At 42.7% G+C, this 20,562-nt stretch overlaps 1 protein-coding gene across 2 annotated transcripts in view; it reads right to left on the bottom strand.

Moving 5' to 3' along the window:
* Positions 1–20,562, bottom strand: part of TRIM33 (tripartite motif containing 33) — a 78,853-nt gene that overhangs the window by 34,167 nt on the left and 24,124 nt on the right. For both annotated transcript variants that reach the window (XM_037884808.2, XM_037884807.2), the window contains exons 2-6: positions 17,493–17,611; positions 17,156–17,303; positions 14,392–14,524; positions 2,469–2,585; positions 1,609–1,723 (exon numbers count right to left, since the gene is read on the bottom strand). In XM_037884808.2, coding sequence (XP_037740736.1) covers positions 1,609–1,723; positions 2,469–2,585; positions 14,392–14,524; positions 17,156–17,303; positions 17,493–17,611 — 632 coding nt within the window. The remainder of the gene's footprint in view (positions 1–1,608; positions 1,724–2,468; positions 2,586–14,391; positions 14,525–17,155; positions 17,304–17,492; positions 17,612–20,562) is intronic.

Genomic DNA, 20,562 nt, shown 5'->3' with positions numbered 1-20,562 from the left:
TGTGTTTAGTCTTGAGAAAAAAAAATAGGGAGGGGGATACAGGAGCACTGGATAACAGGGTGGATTATTACAAAGGACTGTGATCAACTGTTTTCCGTGTCTACTGTCAGTAGAACAAGAAGCAATTGGCTTAATTTGCAGCAAAGGAGATTTGGATTAGGAGGAAAAACTTGAGGTCCCTTCCACTTCTACATTTTTATGATTCTATAAATGCATCATGCGCTTTAAAAGTTTAATTAAACTACGTAATTTAAGATTTGTGCTTTACACATTTATGTAAAAATATGCAATACCTATCCTACCAGATTTCTGAAGCCATTATTTGGAATGTCTCAGCTCTTTTAGTTATTAGGAATTACAGTGTCAATTCTGAAGAATGACTTTCACAACTCCAAGGGTACATAATCTGATATTAAGACCTCTACTGCAGTACAAAGTAGCAGTAAGCACGCCTTACACAATGTAGACTAGCAGAATCCTACTTTTAGTCTGTCTCCCTTCCCTGTGCATCCCTCTGCCCCCAAAACAGTTCCCTGAGTGAAAATATTAATTTGCCATCAGAGTTGTAAGAGTAGACAAGTAGGTCCTGCTTGGGCTGGTAAATTTTCATTACAATTTATTGAGATATTTATTGGTGTCTTTCAAACAGCCTTTTGTCAGCACACACAATTTAAAAGTATGTAACAAGCCACAACTATGAGATAGCTTAAGAGGAAGCAGTGCATTCTGTCATATATAGGAGTTCTGAAGCTGAAGTGACAAGCTTTCCTGATGGAGACAAGGAGATTTATGAACACGGAGGAATCACATTTCAGCCACATTCAACTACTTCCTTATGGAGTGAGAATAATTTGAGACCCAGCCACAGACTATCCACTCAGAGGTATACTGACAAGCTCAAGTTAGGTTAAGTAGGGAAGGACAGCCTCAAGCAAGGAGGACGACTTTAGAAGTCTTCTGAGCTACCTCTCCTTTGCCACTACCATCTCACAAGAGCAGAAGGAGAGGGGAGAATCCGGTTCTGACTGCATTAAGTCACACAAAATGCAGAGCAAACAGGCGATTAGCAAATATTTGCCATTTATACAGTACCAATTATTTTTTTTGTCTGAAAAACTTAAGGCAGATCCCTGCCTCTAAGAGCTGACATTCTAAAGAGAGGGACTCCTAGACAAGTCATTGGGAGAGGAAGTGAAAAAAGCAAGCAAATGAGCAGTGATATTATGAGTCATGTTAATTCCACAGTCTGTACACATTAGCCTCTTAAAAAAGGACAAGAGTTTACAGACTTCAGGAGTAGTATGTTTTAGGGTAGGAACATGGCATTTTGAGTCAGAAACGGCTTTTTCCAGACATTTATCTATGATAAAGAGCAAGTTTAAAATGGGGCTATACGACAGATGTACAAGTTAAGAAAGTCATAGCATTTTAGATCAATGAAAAGATCACAGGAGATTTAACTCTAAGCATATCATACTTGAGTGGCATACCACTGAAACCCCTGAGTGAGGAGAATAAACTCCTCACTCAAGTATGGAAAGCAAGTTCTCAATAGGTGTTTGAAACAGCGAGTTTGTGAACTGATTTTTTGTTTGTTCTTAACTGTACCTCAAGCTGCTGTAAGAGAGATTTTCCCTTTTTATTGATTTCATTGATGAGGGTGAAAATAGCCACTTTGATTTCCTGTTCTACTCGTTTGTTAGTTTCATTTACTTCTTTTATCCTAAAAAAGAGAAATGTATGATCAGGCAATTACTTTATACTATGCCTCCAAATACTACACAGTCATTTTTCTTCCATAAAAAATAAAGAAGCAACTTTCTTTAAAGTTATTTGATAAACGCAGAATTGTATGGCTTATTTACTTTCTACCTAACAGATAAAAAGTTGCTAACCCAGTGCTACAGGTAAACCGTCTAGAATTTAGTTCTTGGCAAATAAAGGAGAAAGTTTACACAAAGTCTGACCCTGATTTGATGACTTAATTGTCTGACTTTTCTGTCCACCTTTTTATGTTTAACTGCTCTTTCATGTTTTGCTTGAATTAGTGTGAAGTATTAATTCTCTGCTTCTATTTTCTTATTTTAATATCTCCAGCTCTTGTCTTTTCTGATCTGAAAGATGTGTATATTAAACTGTATGGCCAGTATGTCTGTAACCCCCACAGAGTTCTCACTGACAAAGACCAGAGCAGTAGAGGTTATTTTACTCTATAATAAATTATGCCACACCTTTGACAGTACAGCAGTTCCATAAAGGGTCATCTACTTTGACATTTATATAGTTGCAACAGTGTGCCATGGACAAGCATAATAAAGTATAAAGCATTCCAACTATAAATCCAGTATAACTGACATAGGGACCAACTAGAATTTAAACGAGTTACGAGCCTACAAAAGTATGAACAATAGGCTTTATTAAATGCACAATACAATATCAACACTTGAATATTATCTGTAGGTACTTACCTATTCTGCACTTGAGTAGCTGCAAAATTAACATAATTCTTCTTTTCAAGAAGTTTGGCCAACAGATTCTCAATTGCACCCTTCTGATTCTGAAAAGCTTCCTCCAAAAACTGATACCTTTTCAAGCCACAAAACAAGATACCAATTACTGTGGAGCAGTGCATGGAAACTAAAACTTCTCAGTATGGATTAAAACCTACATTTGCTAGTAAAAGTGTGACAAATTATGGAAGCATTAGTGGAAAGTAGTCATTTAAGCCAAAACCTGCTCAATTTACAATACTTTTGAGTGGTGATAATGGTACAATAAAGTTCTCAAGGAAAGAGAATCCTTAGAAGTCATTTGTGCACCATTTTAAATTTTCTATACTTTGGGAGAAGATGAGACGCATTACTGTTCACAAGATAAGAAGCTACAGGATATTACTGTAAACGGAACACAGCAGAAAAACTCATAATAAACAATTGTATCGTTTGTCAATATTTGAAAAAAACGCCTTGAAAAGTTTATTCTGTGGGAAATAAATTTAAGTTATTTTCTTTTATTATTAAGAAAACATATGTTTGGACAAGATGCACAGTGCATAAAGACCAGTCAAAAATTAAAGATATACTGACTGCTAGAATAGACTTCCACCTGAGACAGGTAATTTCACCTTTTACACTATGTCGTTCATATTCAGTGACAGTAATGTAAATTTAAAGCAGTTACATTCTAACAGCTTAATTGTTTGGTTCTTCTGGATCTGTTTACTTCACAACTCCCCATACACCAAATCTCTGACTGAACAGACACCACTTCTAAAGCACCTCCACTTAGTATTACCTAAAAAGAATACAAGAAGCTGTAATATCAGACTGGATGAAACTAGGAATGCTTCACTTCTTAGTGCAGAGCACGGCAAAATAAGATAGACAACATAAAAAGCAGAACACTTAATATAAGACTGGCAAGGAGAATTTAAGAAATACTTTCAAGATTTTGTGATCTTTTCCCATCAGGTGAACAAGCTCCTTAAGGTATCTTCCTCCCCACCCTCCATGATTCTGTTTAATAAGTCCCATTACAAAGGCCATGTCTACACTACAAACATTGGTTGATGTAAGTTACATTAGTGTACACCTGCCGAATTTGTATATCACTTGGGTGCGTGCATACTTAGCTGTTTGCATTGGTGCTGCATGTACTCATCAGAAGTGCTTGGGGTTGATGTAAAATACAATACACCATGAGGTATCCCAGTGAGATACACACTGCCTTCCAATGCAATGCCTTTGGGGGACATTTTTGCCATGTTTTGTGGGACAGAAATAACTTGTGCCCAGGGATCTCCGAGAGCTAGGAGTCAAGTTCCCAGCATGTAACTTTCTCCACCCCATAAAGCCATCCACACAGCCCATAATTTTTGCACCTTTAAAAAAAAAAAATCCCATGAACCCACATGGCCCTTTTCAGTGTCTGCAATCTCTGACAGAAGTGTGGGAACCACAGAGCTAGCCTCATGAATGTTGCAAATACTGGGTGCATGATTCTCCTGTCTTTCCAGGCCTTAAGTGTTTTGTTTCAGGTGAGCCTGGCTGTTTAAAAAAGCCGGCGCTCCGTGAACCAGCTGAGCGGCGGGGAACCAGCTGAGCAACGGGGGACAGCAGAGCAGCAAACAGCAGGAGTTTGCCTGGGAGTTGGCCTGAAGTGAGCCCACTGAGTCTTACAGCCTAACGACTTCTCTGAGTAATTCCTGCATCTCCTGAGGAAGCTCATAGTAGGAAGGTAATATGGATGGAGAGTGTTCAACTGTTGTGACCTGCACTGGATGTGCCATGTTTGTCTTTCTTCCATAGGACAGAAGCGACTTTGTGTGTACAAAGTGCAAGCTGGTCTCCATATTGGAAGAGAAGGTTCAAGGTCTGGAGCAACAGGTATCGACCCTGCGTTGCATAAGAGAAACTGAAGATTTCCTGGACAGACGTCAGGATATGCTTCTACAGGCACAAGGTTCTGAAGATTCAGAGCAGGCTGCGCAGCGCGGACAGGAGGACAGTGAAGAAATCTGGCAACATGTGACCTCCAGAAGAAGGGGGAACGTCCATGTACCAGCAACGCGGATACAGGCAAGTAACCATTTTCATGTTCTCTCCACAGGTACCATTGCGGGGAGCGGCCCAGATGATACGTCTGGGGGAAGGAAGCAGAAGGAGACTCCACCAGTTGAAAGGCATGAGATGCACTGTCCGAAAGTTGGGGGTTCCACAACCACCACTCCCAAGAGAAGGAGGCGGGTAGTGGTGGTCAGGGACTCTCTCCTCAAGGGGACTGAGTCATCTATCTGCCACCCTGACCGGGAAAACAGAGAAGTCTGCTGCTTGCCATGGGCTAAGATTCGCGGTGTGACGGAGAGTCTGCCGAGACTCATCAAGCCCTCGGACCGCTACCCCTTCCTGCTTTTCCACGTGGGCACCAATGATACTGCCAAGAATGACCTTGAGCGGATCACTGCAGACTACGTGGCTCTGGGAAGGAGGATAAAGGAGTATGAGGCACAAGTGGTGTTCTCGTCCATCCTCCCCGTGGAAGGAAAAGGCCGGGGTAGGGATCGTCGAATCGTGGAAGTCAACGAATGGCTACGCAGGTGGTGTCGGAGAGAAGGCTTTGGATTCTTTGACCATGGGATGGTGTTCCAAGAAGGAGGAGTGCTAGGCAGAGACGGGCTCCACTTAACGAAGAGAGGGAAGAGCATCTTCACGAGCAGGCTGGCTAACCTAGTGAGGAGGGCTTTAAACTAGGTTCACCGGGGGAAGGAGACCAAAGCCCTGAGGTAAGTGGGGAAGCGGGATACCAGGAGGAAGCACGAGCAGGAGCGTGTGAGAGGGGAGGGCTCCTGCCTCATACAGAGAACAAGGGGCGATCAGCGGGTTATCTCAAGTGCCTATATACAAATGCACAAAGCCTGGGAAACAAGCAGGGAGAACTGGAGGTCCTGGCAAAGTCAGGGAATTATGATGTGATTGGAATAACGGAGACTTGGTGGGATAACTCGCATGTCTGGAGCACTGTCATGGATGGGTATAAACTGTTCAGGAAGGACAGGGAGGCCAGAAAAGGTGGAGGAGTTGCACTGTATGTAAGGGAGCAGTATGACTGCTCAGAGCTCAAGTATGAAACTGCAGAAAAACTTGAGAGTCTCTGGATTAAGTTTAGAAGCCTGAGCAACAAGGGTGATGTCATGGTGGGAGTCTGCTATAGACCACCGGACCAGGGGGATGAGGTGGACGAGGCTTTCTTCCGGCAACTCGCAGAAGCTACTAGATCGCACGCCCTGGTTCTCATGGGCAACTTCAATCATCCTGATATTTGCTGGGAGAGCAATAAAGCAGTGCACAGACAATCCAGGAAGTTTCTGGAAACTGTAGGGGACAATTTCCTGGTGCAAGTGCTGGAGGAACCAACTAGGGGCAGAGCTCTTCTTGACCTGCTGCTCACAAACCAGGCAGAATTAGTAAGGGAAGCAAAAGTGGATGGGAACCTGGGAGGCAGTGACCATGAGATGGTCGAGTTCAGGATCCTGACACAAGGAAGAAAGGAAAGCAGCAGAATACGGACCCTGGACTTCAGAAAAGCAGACTTTGACTCCCTAAGGGAACTGATGGGCAAGATCCCCTGGGAGAATAACATGAGGGGGAAAGGAGTCCAGGAGAGCTGGCTGTATTTTAAAGAATCCTTATTGAGCTTACAGGGACAAACCATCCCGATGTGTAGAAAGAACAGTTAATATGGCAGGCGACCATTTAGCTTAACAGTGAAATCCTTGCTGATCTTAAACACAAAAAAGAGGCTTACAAGAAGTGGAAGATTGGACAAATGACCAGGGATGAGTATATAAATATTGCTCGGGCATGTAGGAATGGAATCAGGAGGGCTAAATCACACCTGGAGTTGCAGCTAGCAAGGGATGTTAAGAGTAACAAGAAGGGTTTCTTCAGGTATGTTGGCAATAAGAAGAAAGCCAAGGAAAGTGTGGGCCCCTTACTAAATGAGGGAGGCAACCTGGTGACAGAGGATGTGGAAAAAGCTAATGTACTCAATACTATTTTTGTCCCTCTTCACAAACAAGGTCAGCTCCCAGACTACTGCACTGGGCAGCACAGCATGGGGAGGAGGTGGCCAGCCCTCTGTGAAGGAAGAAGTGGCTCGGGACTATTTAGAAAAACTGGACGTACACAAGTCCATGGGGCCGGATGCGTTGCATCCGAGAGTGCTAAAGGAATTGGCGGATGTGATTGCAGAGCCATTGGCCATTATCTTTGAAAACTCACGGCGATCGGGGGAAGTCCCAGAAGATTGGAAAAAGGCTAATGCAGTGCCCATCTTTAAAAAAAGGGAAGAAGGATGATCCTGGGAACTACAGGCCGGTCAGCCTCACCTCAGTCCCCGGAAAAATCATGGAGCATGTCCTCAAGGAATCAATTCTGAAGCACTTAGACGAAAGGAAAGTGATCAGGAACAGTCAGCACGGATTCACCAAGGGAAAGTCATGCCTGACTAATCTAATTGCCTTCCATGATGAGATAACTGGTTCTGTGGATGAAGGGAAAGCAGTGGACATGTTATTCCTCGACTTTAGCAAAGCTTTTGACACGGTCTCCCACAGTATTCTTGTCAGCAAGTTAAAGAAGTATGGGCTGGACGGATGCACTACAAGGTGGGCAGAAAGTTGGCTAGATTGTCGGGCTCAATGGGTAGTGATCAATGGCTCCATGTCTAGTTGGCAGCCGGTATCTAGCGGAGTGCCCCAAGGGTCGGTCCTGGGGCCGGTTTTGTTCAATATCTTCATAAATGATCTGGAGGATGGTGTGGATTGCACCCTCAGCAAGTATGCAGATGAAACTAAACTGGGAGGAGTGGTAGATACGCTGGAGGGTAGGGATAGGATACAGAGGGACCTAGACAAATTGGAGGATTGGGCCAAAAGAAATCTGATGAGGTTCAACAAGGACAAGTGCAGAGTCCTGCACTTAGGACAGAAGAATCCAATGCACCGCTACAGACTAGGGACCGAATGGCTAGGCAGCAGTTCTGCAGAGAAGGACCTAGGGGTGACAGTGGACAAGAAGCTGGATATGAGTTGACAGTGTGCCCTTGTTGCCAAGAAAGCCAATGGCATTTTGGGGTGTATAAGTAGGGGCATTGTCAGCAGATCGAGGGATGTGATCGTTCCCCTCTATTCGACATTGGTGAGGCCTCATCTGGAGTACTGTGTCCAGTTTGGGACCCCACACTACAAGAAGGATGTGGAAAAATTGGAGAGTGTCCAGCGAAGGGCAACAAAAATGATTAGGGGACTGGAACACATGACTTATGAGGAGCGGCTGAGGGAACTGGGATTGTTTAGTCTACGGAAGAGAAGAATGAGGAGGGATTTGATAGCTGCTTTTAACTACCTGAAAGGTAGATCCAAAGAGGATGGATCTAGACTATTCTCAGTGATAGCAGATGACAGGACAAGGAGTAATGGTCTCAAGTTGCAGTGGGGGAGGTTTAGGTTGGATATTAGGAAAAACTTTTTCACTAGGAGGGTGATGAAACACTGGAATGCGTTACCTAGGGAGGTGGTTGAATCTCCTTCCTTAGAAGTTTTTAAGGTCAGGCTTGACAAAGCCCTGGCTGGATGATTTAGTTGGGATTGGTCCTGCTCTGGGCAGGGGGTTGGACTAGATGGCCTCCAGAGGTCCCTTCCAACTCTGTTATTCTATGATTCTAAGTGCAGCAACATCCAGGACACAAGGATTTCTTCAAGGACAATTTGATGAGGGACACAGCGAGAAAACAATTCAAGGCTGTTGATGGCTTTCAGGGAGCAGCTGCAGATTATGGAAATATCTTGTCTGGGCCTGAGAAACGAGCCCAGACTGGTGGGACTGCAAAAGGTGACATTCCTGGATTTATGTGCCAGACTTGCCCCAGCCCTGGGACACCAGAATAACTGCATGGACAGTGGAGAAGTGGTAAATTGCATGTTGGAAACTTGCAGCGCTGGATTACTACTAGTCAGTGGGAAGTCATTCTGGAGTTGAAAACCCACAGTGGGGACATTTTCATACAACTGTGTAGGGACATTAATTGTCTCCTGTTATGTAGGACTGTAACTCTTGGCAATGTGCAAGACACAGTAGATGGATTTGCAGCAAGGAGGTTCCTGAACTGCACTGGGGTGACAGACAGCTGGAATATCCCAATTTTGGCACCAGCCCATCGGGTTACAGGGTACATCAACAGAAAGGGCTACTGTTCCATAGTCTGCAAGAGTTGTTGGATCATCATTGACGCTTCAGTGATTTCAGTGTTGGCTGGTCAGGGAAGGTGCACGATGCTTGCATCCTAGAGAACACAGGACTGTTCACAAAGCTTTAAGCAGGGATGTTCTTTCCCAGCCAACAGACTACCGTTGGCAATACTGAAATGGAACCCAGTCTACCCCTTGCTCCCTTAGCTTATGAAGTTATACACCAGCCAGCCAGACAGCACCAAGGAAAGATTAAACTACTGGCTCAGCAGGTGCAGAATGGTAGACTGAAGGGACACTGGCTGATCTGCTCACTAGACTGGATCTTGGTGAGAAAAATATCCCAATGGCTATAGCTGCTCGTTGAGTCCTGCATAATAGCTGTGAGGCAAAGTGGTGAACATTTGGGGTGCTGCTAAGAACTGTGTAGTACTTACTATACATTGATAAATATGACTGCGTGTTTTCCTGAAGCTATGAATTATGTGATGCTTGGTGCGTTTTGACAACTGTAATGCATTCTGCAATATTTGTTGGGAATAAAGATAATTTGATTCTCCAAAAATAGAACTTTTATTGAGTAGAAAAAGCAATGTAGAAAATCAATATGAAAAAAAAAAAAAAAACCCGAACAAGAAGCAGTGTTATACAAGTTTTTAACATAACAGGTTGAAAATTTAAAATTATAGAAGTAAACATTTATGTCTATTTGAGTAAACACATGTAACCCATTGTGGCTACACACACCAACCGGGGTCCTCACAGGTCAGCATATGTGGAGCTGTGGTTTTCCTTGTTGTCCCCCAGCATGGAGTGATAAGGGTGATGACGATGGGCCCTGTGATGCCATGTGGTATGTTGTGTGGGTGGGTGGGTGGGGGGAGAGTAGGAAGCAGTGACCATGGAGTTCTCCAATGACGGCAAAAGGTGGACAGTCCGATATTTTTGGACATGTAGGTCAACCAGGATCTGCAGCATTTGGGTTTGCTGCCTGAGGAGACCAATTGGGTATGTCTACACTGCAATTAAACACCTGCGTCTGGCCCATGCCCGAGCCTGAATGTCTACACAGCAATTAACCAGACCCATAGCTTGAATCAGCTGACACAGGCCAGCCAGAGGTGTTTACTTGTAGCGTAAACAGACCCATTATGTCCTGGTGCATTTCCTGTTCCTTTTCCTGCTAGGACTCCTAGGCCTTTTTCCCTGTCCTCTTTGTCTTTCTTCATGTTCTTGGTCATATAGCTCCAAGTCCTTTGTTTGTGGCCCAATGCAGCGCTGCCCTGCAGGTTCTCGCAGAGTGCATCACTCTTAGTCTTCTTCTTTCTCCACCTCACTGAGATGAAGTGTTCTTTGGGTGTGGAGGGGCACCCCTCCAGGCCGCAACAGCAGCAAGTACTGATAAAAACAGATAGATGTATCATTGGATTTACAGTCAAAAGGGAAAGGGAGAGAAGTTTCCAAACTCCCGTCCCTCATTCTCATAAGCACTTTTAATAAGACAGGTTTAATGACACTTTGGCTTTGGAGTGCCTCGACAATGCTTTGCTTTCCAGCCCCGGCCATTGTGAATATAGTCCGCTAGAGACAAAGGGGGGTGAGGAGATGGAAGGATTTCCTGTTGCATGAAGTTATAAAATTTCAGTCCCTATTCCATGGGTACAATTACAGGGCAACAGCACTGAATATTGGCACTATTTTCCACAGGCTGTGGTGATTTTAGGGAATATCTCACTGCTGACAGGCACAGAAAACACAGTTGCTACTGGTATCCTGAAGCTGCCTGGGCTCACGTGCTGCTAGCCTGTTTACTGCAATGGTGCCAAACTCATCACAGATACCATAAGAAAGCATATTACCATGGAGGAAGAAACAAGGGAGTCATCACTAGAAACCTTCAGGAGAGGACTGCAGACCATTTCCATGGAAGTTCCACAGAGATCTCTTAGGAGGATACAAAGGACATCCCTAGGTACCTAAACAAATTATTCTACATATCCCAGGTAACCAAATACAGAGAATGATAATCACATGCCAAATCTACCTCTCCTCATACAAGCAAAACAACGAAAAGTTGATACCTGTATCTTGTTAACTTGGGGGGTGGGCCAGAAGCCATCTATAACTAACATTTTAAGGAAAAAGGCATACACATACTTTTCCCGAGTCCCCTTCCTTTTCCTCAGCCTCATCTGCACTTGACTGGCTAGACTGTGGTACAGTCTCAAACTAGTCCAGGCTCATGGCATGGCTGGAGTCCCACATTGTCTTTTCCTTCTACTCCTTGCTGTTCATGGCAGCGATTTCTGTGTCAGGATCCTCCAAGGTATCCACAGTGATGGACAGGGTGCTGGTGACGTCTCTACCAAGTATGACACACAGTTGGTTGTAGAAGTGGTAGGGCTGAGGCCCAGCATCAGATCTATTGTTGCACACTCTGGCCTCGTGGTATCCCTGGCGAAGTTCCGTCACTTTCACATGGCATTGCTGCAGACCCCTGTCATACCCCTCTGCCTGCATCCCCAGTGCAGTCTGTTAGTAGATGTTCACGTTTCTGTGGTTGGTCTATAGCTGTTCTTGCACAGCATCTTTTCCCCACAGGACCAAGAGAGCCATTACTTTTTGTCTACTCCAGGCAGGAGAGCTCCTAGTACCTGTCTGTCTGCACAGAGCTGGCATGGTCAGCAGAGCAGCTGCACACAATGGTGAACCGCTAGGTGTGCTCATCAAGGGGGGCAATCAGGAAAAGGTACTTCAACACCACCCAGGCGAGCTTAAAGGGCATGCCTTCCAGACTCTGATTCCTGGGCAGTGGAGTTTAACCTTGTGACCACTGCAGTCATTGTTGTAAGGAACGGAGCATTGTGGGACAGCTGCTGGAGGTCTGTTAGGGCGAACACAGACCATGCAGTGTCTGCACGCACAGACTATAAATAGCTGTATGCCATTCAGGGAGGTGGTTTTAATGCATCATTTTAACAGGGCACTTATGTCAAGACAGAGACAAATTTGAGCATCAATACAAGCACAAATAGGTCAGTGCAAGGCTACTTACCTCAACCTAACTTCATAGTACAAAACAGGCCAGAGGGTCACTTGCTACTTCTGTTGTGGCTTAGTTGTATATAAATCCCACGCTTTTGAAGTGCAGCTTAGCAACAGCATTAGGAAACTTAACCAAGAGAACCCCAGAATATGCTTCTCCCCTCCCTCTCTAGAGGCAATTACAGCACTCTTCAAGAGGTCAGGGAGCTCTAGTGATGGAACAAAAGTAATTTATACTCTGCTCAAAGACTACCATTGAAAGGGTAAATGAGCCTCATTTGAAATCTAGAAGGGCAACTGATCTGTCTAAACAATTCAGAGAAATGTCTGCATCTAGTGTTTAAAGTATGCACAAGCCCCATTTCTTGCTTCAACTCTTTCTGGTTTATGTTTTTGCAGTAAACCACAGTAAGGAGTGTGCTACTTAAACCAGTATATTTTGTTCTTGTATTGACAAAATACTACCCACTTTGAACTAACAATGGACAGGTTTGAATTAAAAAAGCCTCCTCCCTCAAAATCAGCGTAACTTTACTTTCCATATACAAGGAAAAGAACGTAACGAGTCCTGAAATATATATTAAAGTCCCACAGATACCAAAAAATCACTCAATCTGCATGCTATTTTCTGTCTGTTCTCATGCAGTATCTGATAAAAAGATTAAGAGAATCACCTTTAGCAAAACAGATTTTACTGAGTTTATTTATTGCTAAGCTTTTGGCACAACAGTCCTGGTAAATTATCTAGAACGACTGGATTTTACTCTAATTTCTAATATTTGGGTTGGAAGGAACATAAACCAACTAATCCACATCAGTCTATTGCCACAAGACAATCTCAGCTTTCTAAAGCATCCACAAAAGCTCCTTCCCTCAAAGTTCTCTGGAGTCTGAATAGTGTGCCCTGTGGCTATTCAGATGGTGATTCAACAGCCTCTTGTGTTTCAAAGGATTAGGATTTCAGGTGAGGAATAAGAAGGAGATTAAAAACAGTGTGTGTTCACCTGCCATGATTTTGCTTAAACATTTTACAGAGCTCCATAAACAAAATCCCAGTTTTAATTTGAAAGTCAAGGCAGACATCTTGTCCATCTGTAATTTACAGCTGCACACAAGAGATTTTAAATAAAAGTTTCTATTTAGTGGCACCTGAAAGCAGGTTATTAGTGAAGTCTTATGGAAGAGAATACACTGTAGAACAAGATGCATCTATTTATGGATTGTTAATCAGTTAGTGTCAAGGGCACAACAGGTGGAAATGTAAGACAGGCTACCAAGCAAAAGCTCATCAACAAATCCTAGATGTCAATATTCTTGGTAATTGTATTTTTGAGGCTATTTACAATCAAAGAGCATGGAAAAAACCTGGGCCAGACATGTGTTTCAGTTCCTTACATTATAAAACTGTCAGTAACTGTTAGAAGTTAAAGAAGTTAAGTTTTCTCTATTAAGCTGCTTTAATGTTCTATGAAGTCATTGACGATGCTGGAAAGGTACTAAAAACGGCTAGATCAGCTGTTTCAAACCAGTGTCCAAATACACGGAGAGAGCAGCTTTCCCGGGAAGTGCTGTCTGGAGGCAGATTGCAGGAAGCAGTTCTGCAATGGTCTGCTAAAGCTCCCAACGTGCAGAGTTTTAGATGACTTGAAATATATATTTGCACATTAGAACCCTTACACCACCACTGCAGAACGACTTACCAAAATTCCCAAACAGCATCGTTCAAATCACTGCACAACCATAAGCCTTCAAAGACTTTATGCTCTTCAACAGCTCCTTCTCTCCCATGGATCAGATAATTTCTTAAGACTAATACAAAATGAGAGGAAAACTTAAATTCTTTGTGTGTTACCAGCCTCACCATTTTTAACTGGAATTAGGTAAGTTTCAGACAAGCAACACACCAAGACAAGTGGATCAAACTTCAGCCCACTGTATTAGGCAAGTACATTCATCCATGATGCAAACCTTATATATAAGCTTTGTGATTTAGCCTAAAAGTTACACAGTATCATATTAAAACATGACCTTTCCAGAAAATTACTACCGGACACATCATTCACTACTATAGCCTCCACTCATTCAAAGCACCACTTTTTTAAATCCAGGTTTGTGCCAGTTTTATGTTTTATTATATTTCATTTGTGTACACATTAAAGTGGCAGCTCCAACAAGCACCAGGCAAGTTTACACCTTAACCTCTACTGTCAATTCACCTCAAGCCCTGACCAGCAGTTCTCTGAATCTAGTCCTAGATGTCCCACATAGCTCTACCAATGCACCACCCTTACAAGTCACACCACCCTTTGCTACACCAGACATAACCAGGCAGCCAGTCATGTAGCATTGTGTGACTGTTATAAGTATCCACCACAGATGAGGATGAGACTAAAATATTCATTTGTACTTACGACCTAACTCACCTGTAGAACTCAGGACCTTAAAGGAGGCCTAGTGACTTCCCCTCACCAAGAGAGCATTTCAGTCTAATCAACAGTAAATACAGCAATATTTAATTACACAAATGCTTGAGATTAATTTCACTTCCTCCTGCTCTGAGAAAATGCACCACAGGAGGTAAGACATGTTAATAATTGTACCTGTGTTCTTTGTGTTCCAATAACTGACAGTCTCTGCATGTCAGTCTGTCACATGTTTCACAGAAAAGTTTTAACTGTTCTTGTTTGTGGACAGGACAGAAAACAGGACGTTGACCGGATGCTCCCACGGCCTCTGTTTTTAAAAACAAACCATTTTTGCATTTTAAAATAAAGTTTGACGAGCAAAATCTCTAACTGCCATGCTGGGTAAGACTTAAGAAGTCAGGCAAGGATAATTATAAACCTACTCTCAGATAAGTCAGTGCTTATTCCTGTAAATATGTACTTATTAAAACATTTACAGTGTCAGTAGTTTATCAAGAAAGTTTCCAGGCGTGTTACTTTTAAGCAAAAAGGGTGGAGATTGCTTTCCCTTCCCTGCCTTAAAAAACCCCAAATCAAGCTATTTTGTTGGATTATAAAACCACATGTTGTTTCACCCCACCCTAACGCCGCCTCACTGTCAGAAGGTTCAAACACCCCTCAAACTTTTGAATTGTCAAGAACCCAGGGATCTTCTAAATTACCTCTTTAAAAACCTGACAAAGTAAACACCACCACCACTACTAGGGAATTTCATTTTAGTCAACATCTAGTCATTTGAGCTGCAGTTGGGCTGGATAATAGAAATTTACACACAAGCAAATGAAGGATAAACAAAAAAATTCTTTCTGGGATTCCAAATTGCCCAATGACCCTTTGAAGACACTTGTGGAGGAAAAGCAGTTTTTGGAAGATGAAGCAGATAAGGATTAAAGAGAAGTAGTAAGTGGATGTTTTCCCGTATTGTCAAGTACTGTCTGAAGCTTGTTACATGAAGCAAGTTATTGTAAGAAAAGACAGCATACACGAATACAAAGTTGGGTCTTCCACTAAAGAAATTTTCAAGTATTCAGGATATATTTCACATGGCCTAACAAACCATCAAACATATTACATATAATAGATAATTTCTTCCAAGTACGTGAAGAGTAAATAATTTACCACAGCTGATAACATCACTAAGAATCACTATGTGGTTCGGTGTCTAGGGAACGATTACTGCATTAAAACAGTCATAAATATAGAAGTGATATTTTCTAACACACTACATTCGCAGCAAAGCGTTGAAGGGTAAATCTGGCCGTATTGTCATCCTGACAAAGTCATGATATTCGTATGGTGTTCCATTAAGAATTATGCCATTTTTAAAGTAGCTATGCTGTTGTGGCTTTACCGGGACACTCTGCCACCTACTTAGATTCAGAAGTTTAAAATTTACCAATGTAAGACCTTATGAATTAGTAAATGACATCAAATTTAAAGCAGAAATAAAAAAGCCTCTTAAAGTTTAATTTTGCTGCTAGAACTACAAGTTTTTGGACTAATCAAACCAATTTTCATTAATATTAAGCATTATAAGTCATTAATAATACAGTTTTAGCATAGACCAGGAGTTCCTGGAAAGCACTTACAGTGCAACTACACTAAAAGGGGACCAAAACTGCCATCACGAGGTTCCTAGTTACATACTCTCAACTTATTCGATATCACTATTGTGAACAGAACTGTGTCTGTCTTAATTGACCAGCCCACAACAGACATAGATTCTGCAGAAACTAAGCTTCAATTTAAAAACCTTTTGTCCTTCGTTTGCAAAGAAAACCTTCCAAATGAAAACGCAGCAGTTTTACATACCCTGAAAACAGCTCTAAGAGGAGTGACCTGTCCCCATTTATTTCAGTAGGTTGTGAACTGCAAAGCCTAATGATGACAATTTAAGGACCAAATTTCTCAATACTTTAGATGTGCAATTTCACACCAAATTTGTGCACTCAGTTACCACAGTAGTGCCAGCAAACTGTCCAATTGCATATGTAATTGGTGAAAGATACTAAGCAGAAACAGTGATGGTCCTGAACATGTGCTGCCAATTGCATCCCCACTTAGTAATACTGATGCAATAATCACTTGGCATCCTGTACAAGGGCCATATTCTGTGCTCAATCTTTATGTAAACCTCCTGTGGGGGCCCTGGTGCGTATAATAAAGGGTGGTACAGTATGACACGCTTCATAGCCTTGGTCCACAGATCATAATTAAAGGTGTATTCCAGTCCTTTCCACCAGATGAGTTGACACCTGTTTTACACCCTCCACCCCCACCCCCTTTAAACTACCAGCCCTGAAAATACATCCTAGGATCTAGAAATGTAGTTTGGCTCTGTTACTAGCGATGAGAGAACCAGAAAGGTTCTACAACTGGAACTTAGTAATTGTATTGATACTTAAGCCAAAACAAAATCCTTTTCACTCTCCCATATCTGACCTAGCTCTGCAGTGTTAATAAATACATTTGTCACTAAGGAAATCAGGTATGATTCAGAATACACACATCAGTTCTGTCGATTAAGGTGGTGCACCACTCACTTTTTTTAAAAAACAAACCCAAACAAAAATAGAAGCCTCTCCCTGTTTTTCTGTTCTGTGCTCATGCATTTCCTTCACAGATCCTTTTAACTGTATTAAGTATTACCAGAACAAGCCATTTTAATTTATTTAACATGTACAAGTTTCTTCCACTTTCAAGGCTCACTGATTGCATGTTGGCTTGCCCCCATCTTTCTCTAAAACCTTCCAGGGAAGTCACAAACTAAGGATAAGTACATACTCATCCTTCCTCTCTTGGTTTGTATGGGCACACACACTCACCCACACCAGGAACCTCCAAGTAGTTTTTTTTCCTAGGCTACAGGTAGGGTTGGGCAAAAGATCAACAAACTTACCTGAGGAGACATCCTCTTTCTTTCTGATCATATGATCTTTAGTAAATTTTACTCGCTGATGTGCTTCTATGCATGTCTTGCACAGCCATTCCCCACATTCCACACAAAAGCCCACAGCACTAGCATTATCTTCACAACTAGTGCACACCTAAAAGCAGGAACAAAACAAGTCAACATAGTTACTGACAAAGATTCAAATTCCCTGTGGGGCTTTAATATGCAGGTAAATAAAGTCCAGTAAAAGTGTTTATTTCTTTAGATGCTCAATCACATATACACAAGATGCACATACACCAAATAGTACCTAACTTGCAGTAAGAAAAGTAGAAAACCATACCTGTTCTGATTTCTCATCAGAGCTACTTGGTGCTTCCGAAGTGTCCTTCACAAAGTAGTTATCCACCAGGTCTATCTGTCTGCACTCCTGGCGGCATATTGGACACCTGATCACACCAACTGCAACACACAAAAGAAATGTTTTACATTCCCTTGGTTTCAAGAAACAAAACGATGAAAGTCAAATTTATAACAGTAATGTGCTAGAATCAAGTGGGTTTAAAAGACAAGTGACCAGAATGAACAAAGAAAACCATCTTCTGAGTGCTTAATGTGATTGGGTAAGTGAAAACAAGACTCTAGGATTAATAGCAACACCCCAACAAACCCACACTGGGCCAAACATGGTGAAGTTTCAGCCAAACCTTTAGAATGAATGACTAAACACCACTAAAGAGACTTTCCTCCCTTCAGGGGGCCAAGCCCAGTTGGTATGAATTGTGATGCAATCATTCACAGACTTTCCCAACAAGATCCAAGTATAAGTATGTCGTTTAGTTAAATTATGTGGTCTTGGCTTCATGGGTTTTTCTTTCTAAGTAAGGTTAACTATTTTACTCATTGCATCCCTTCCCTACACCTCAGATCCATTACACAAATTTAAATGTCAAAGCAGCCTTAAGACCAAGGGCTTGGCTACACTTGTGAGTTGCAGAGCAATAAAGGAGCCCCAGGCACACTAGCTCACTACCCGTCCACAATGGCAAGGCACATAGAGTGCTCTCACTCCGCAGCTACAGCGCTGCTGGTACTCCACCTTGGTGACTGGAATAACGTTTGCTGCGCCCCCGCTGAAGCGCCGCAGCACCAGTGGGGACAAGGTGTTGCGTTACTACGCTCTGATCAGCCTCCAGAAACATCCCATAATCCCCTTAAGTCAAGTGGCCACTCGTCATTATTTTTGAACACTGTAGGAACGCGGATATGCCCTTTGAAAGCTCCGTTTCTGACAGCCGGCATGCTTATCTGCTCCACGACAAAGCAACCATTACTGTGGAATGCTGTCCGGGGGGAGGGGGGGCAGGGGGTGTCGGGGTGTCTGCTGCTGTCTGAACTTACAAGACAGCATGCTGACTGTTAGGATATAGATATTCAGGCCTGTACTCTAAGAATTTAGGTGTATTCTTATCAGTTGGCTAGTTAGGGGTATAAAAGAAAGAATCAAAATCACTGTCTGCCAGTGTAAGGTCCTTCTCTTACTGTGACAGTCTGAGGCCCTATGCTCAGGCTAAGCAGCAGAGGCAGCCATAAGCTGGGAAGCGAATGGTCACAGCCTCACATTCCAAACTAGTCACACTGAAAGAAGGTGTTATTGGGCTGTTAGGAATACAATCCTGTCCTGATAATGCCGATCACCTCCAGAGAAAGGGAAGTGCCTAGAAAATGTAAAAGGAAACTTTGTTTGATAGCATCCTGTCACTTATCAATAGCTGGGATGTGAAATCCTCACTTCCGTATTGTTTTGTCATTATAGTTCCCACTTTGCTATTGTCTGTCTGTATAATCTCTGTCTGGCTCTGTGATTGTTCCTGTCTGCTGTATAATTAATTTTGCTGGGTGTAAACTAATTAAGGTGGTGGGATATAATTGGTTACATAATCATTTTACAATATGTTAGGATTGGTTTCAGGAAAATGACTGGTTAAGGTACAGCAAAGCAGAACTCAGGTTTTACTATATAGTCTGCAGTTAATCAGGAAGTGAGTGGGTGTGTGGGTGGGTGTGTGGGTGGGGGAAATGGGAACAAGGAATGGGGGTGGGGAAATTAAAATCATGTTTGGCTAAGGGCAGGAATGGGAACAGGGACACAGGTGTAAGGCTCTGTGGTGTCAGAGCTGGGAAGGGGGACACTAAGGAAGGAAACTGGAATCATGCTTGCTGGAAGTCCACCCCAATAAACATCGAATAGTTTGCTCCTTTGGACATCGGGTATTGTTGCTCTCTGTTCATGCGAGAAGGACCAGGGAAGTAAGTGGGTGAAGGAATGAGCCCCCTAACACTGACATGCTCTCAGCTCCCCAAAAACCCACTCTTTTCCCCCACATAAACACTCTCCCTGTCACACTCCACCCACCCCATTTGAAAAGCACACTGCATGCACTTGCATGCTGGAACAGCTGTCCATAATGCGCCGCACCCAACGCCACTTCAAGTGCTGCAAATGTGGCCACACCAGTGCGTTTGAAGCTGTCAGTGTAGACAGACTGCAGCGCTTTCCCTCTGTGCTCTACGAAGGCTGGTTTAACTCAAAGCATTTTACATCTGCAAGTGTAGCCATGCCCCAAGTGACTTTGTCCCCATACTCTCCAATCTGAATTCTTGTCATATGGATACAATTATTCCACACTACATTCAGGATTTTAAATGCCTACAATGTACTCCAGCAGACCATTCCTGGCTGCAATATTGCAGGCAACAGAAACTCAATCACATGCTTCCACTAAGATTTACCAGAGTACCACGGGGATATTCTAAAAACCTTTTGATTTTTAAACCAAAACCAGCATTTTCCTTAATAGCACAAAAGCCAGCCATTACCCTAGCTCTATTAGTCTTGCTATGTTCTACACAATGAATTAGTGTGAACGCCAATGAAACCACCAGAAAAAGAAAAGAGATCTCAGAGCAGACTAAATGTGTCCCCTACATAACGTAATGTTAGTACTTAAAGAAAGCACTGACCCTGAGGCAGGACCATCCAAAAAATTAAATATTTTTATTTCATGTTTTAGATGGAAGAATTTTCAGGTGAAATGTCCTGTATATTTAAGTGGGCAAATTTGTATTTAACAGAGCTGGGAACTTCAGGGAAAGATGATGCTATTTCAGTGGAGACCAGTTAAGTCACTGCCACAGCAGAAAGACATCAGGAACAGAACCTAGAAGCCCAAGCACTTGGAAGCAAGGTTTTGGAAGATACAGTATTTAAACTAAATGGGAATGCAGCTAGATAATTTGGTGTCACATTAGTAAACTACTGTTTTCAGGAACTTTGTAGGGCATTACAACACTTCACCCAAATTCAAGAATAGATGTTCTCTAGCATGACCTATTTCTAGCAATTCTGGTTG

Source organism: Chelonia mydas, chromosome 21, assembly GCF_015237465.2.
Source record: "Chelonia mydas isolate rCheMyd1 chromosome 21, rCheMyd1.pri.v2, whole genome shotgun sequence".
Taxonomy (NCBI): domain Eukaryota; kingdom Metazoa; phylum Chordata; order Testudines; family Cheloniidae; genus Chelonia; species Chelonia mydas.
Note: the sequence above shows the minus strand (reverse complement) of the source record. Positions and strands in the feature narration are given on the sequence as shown.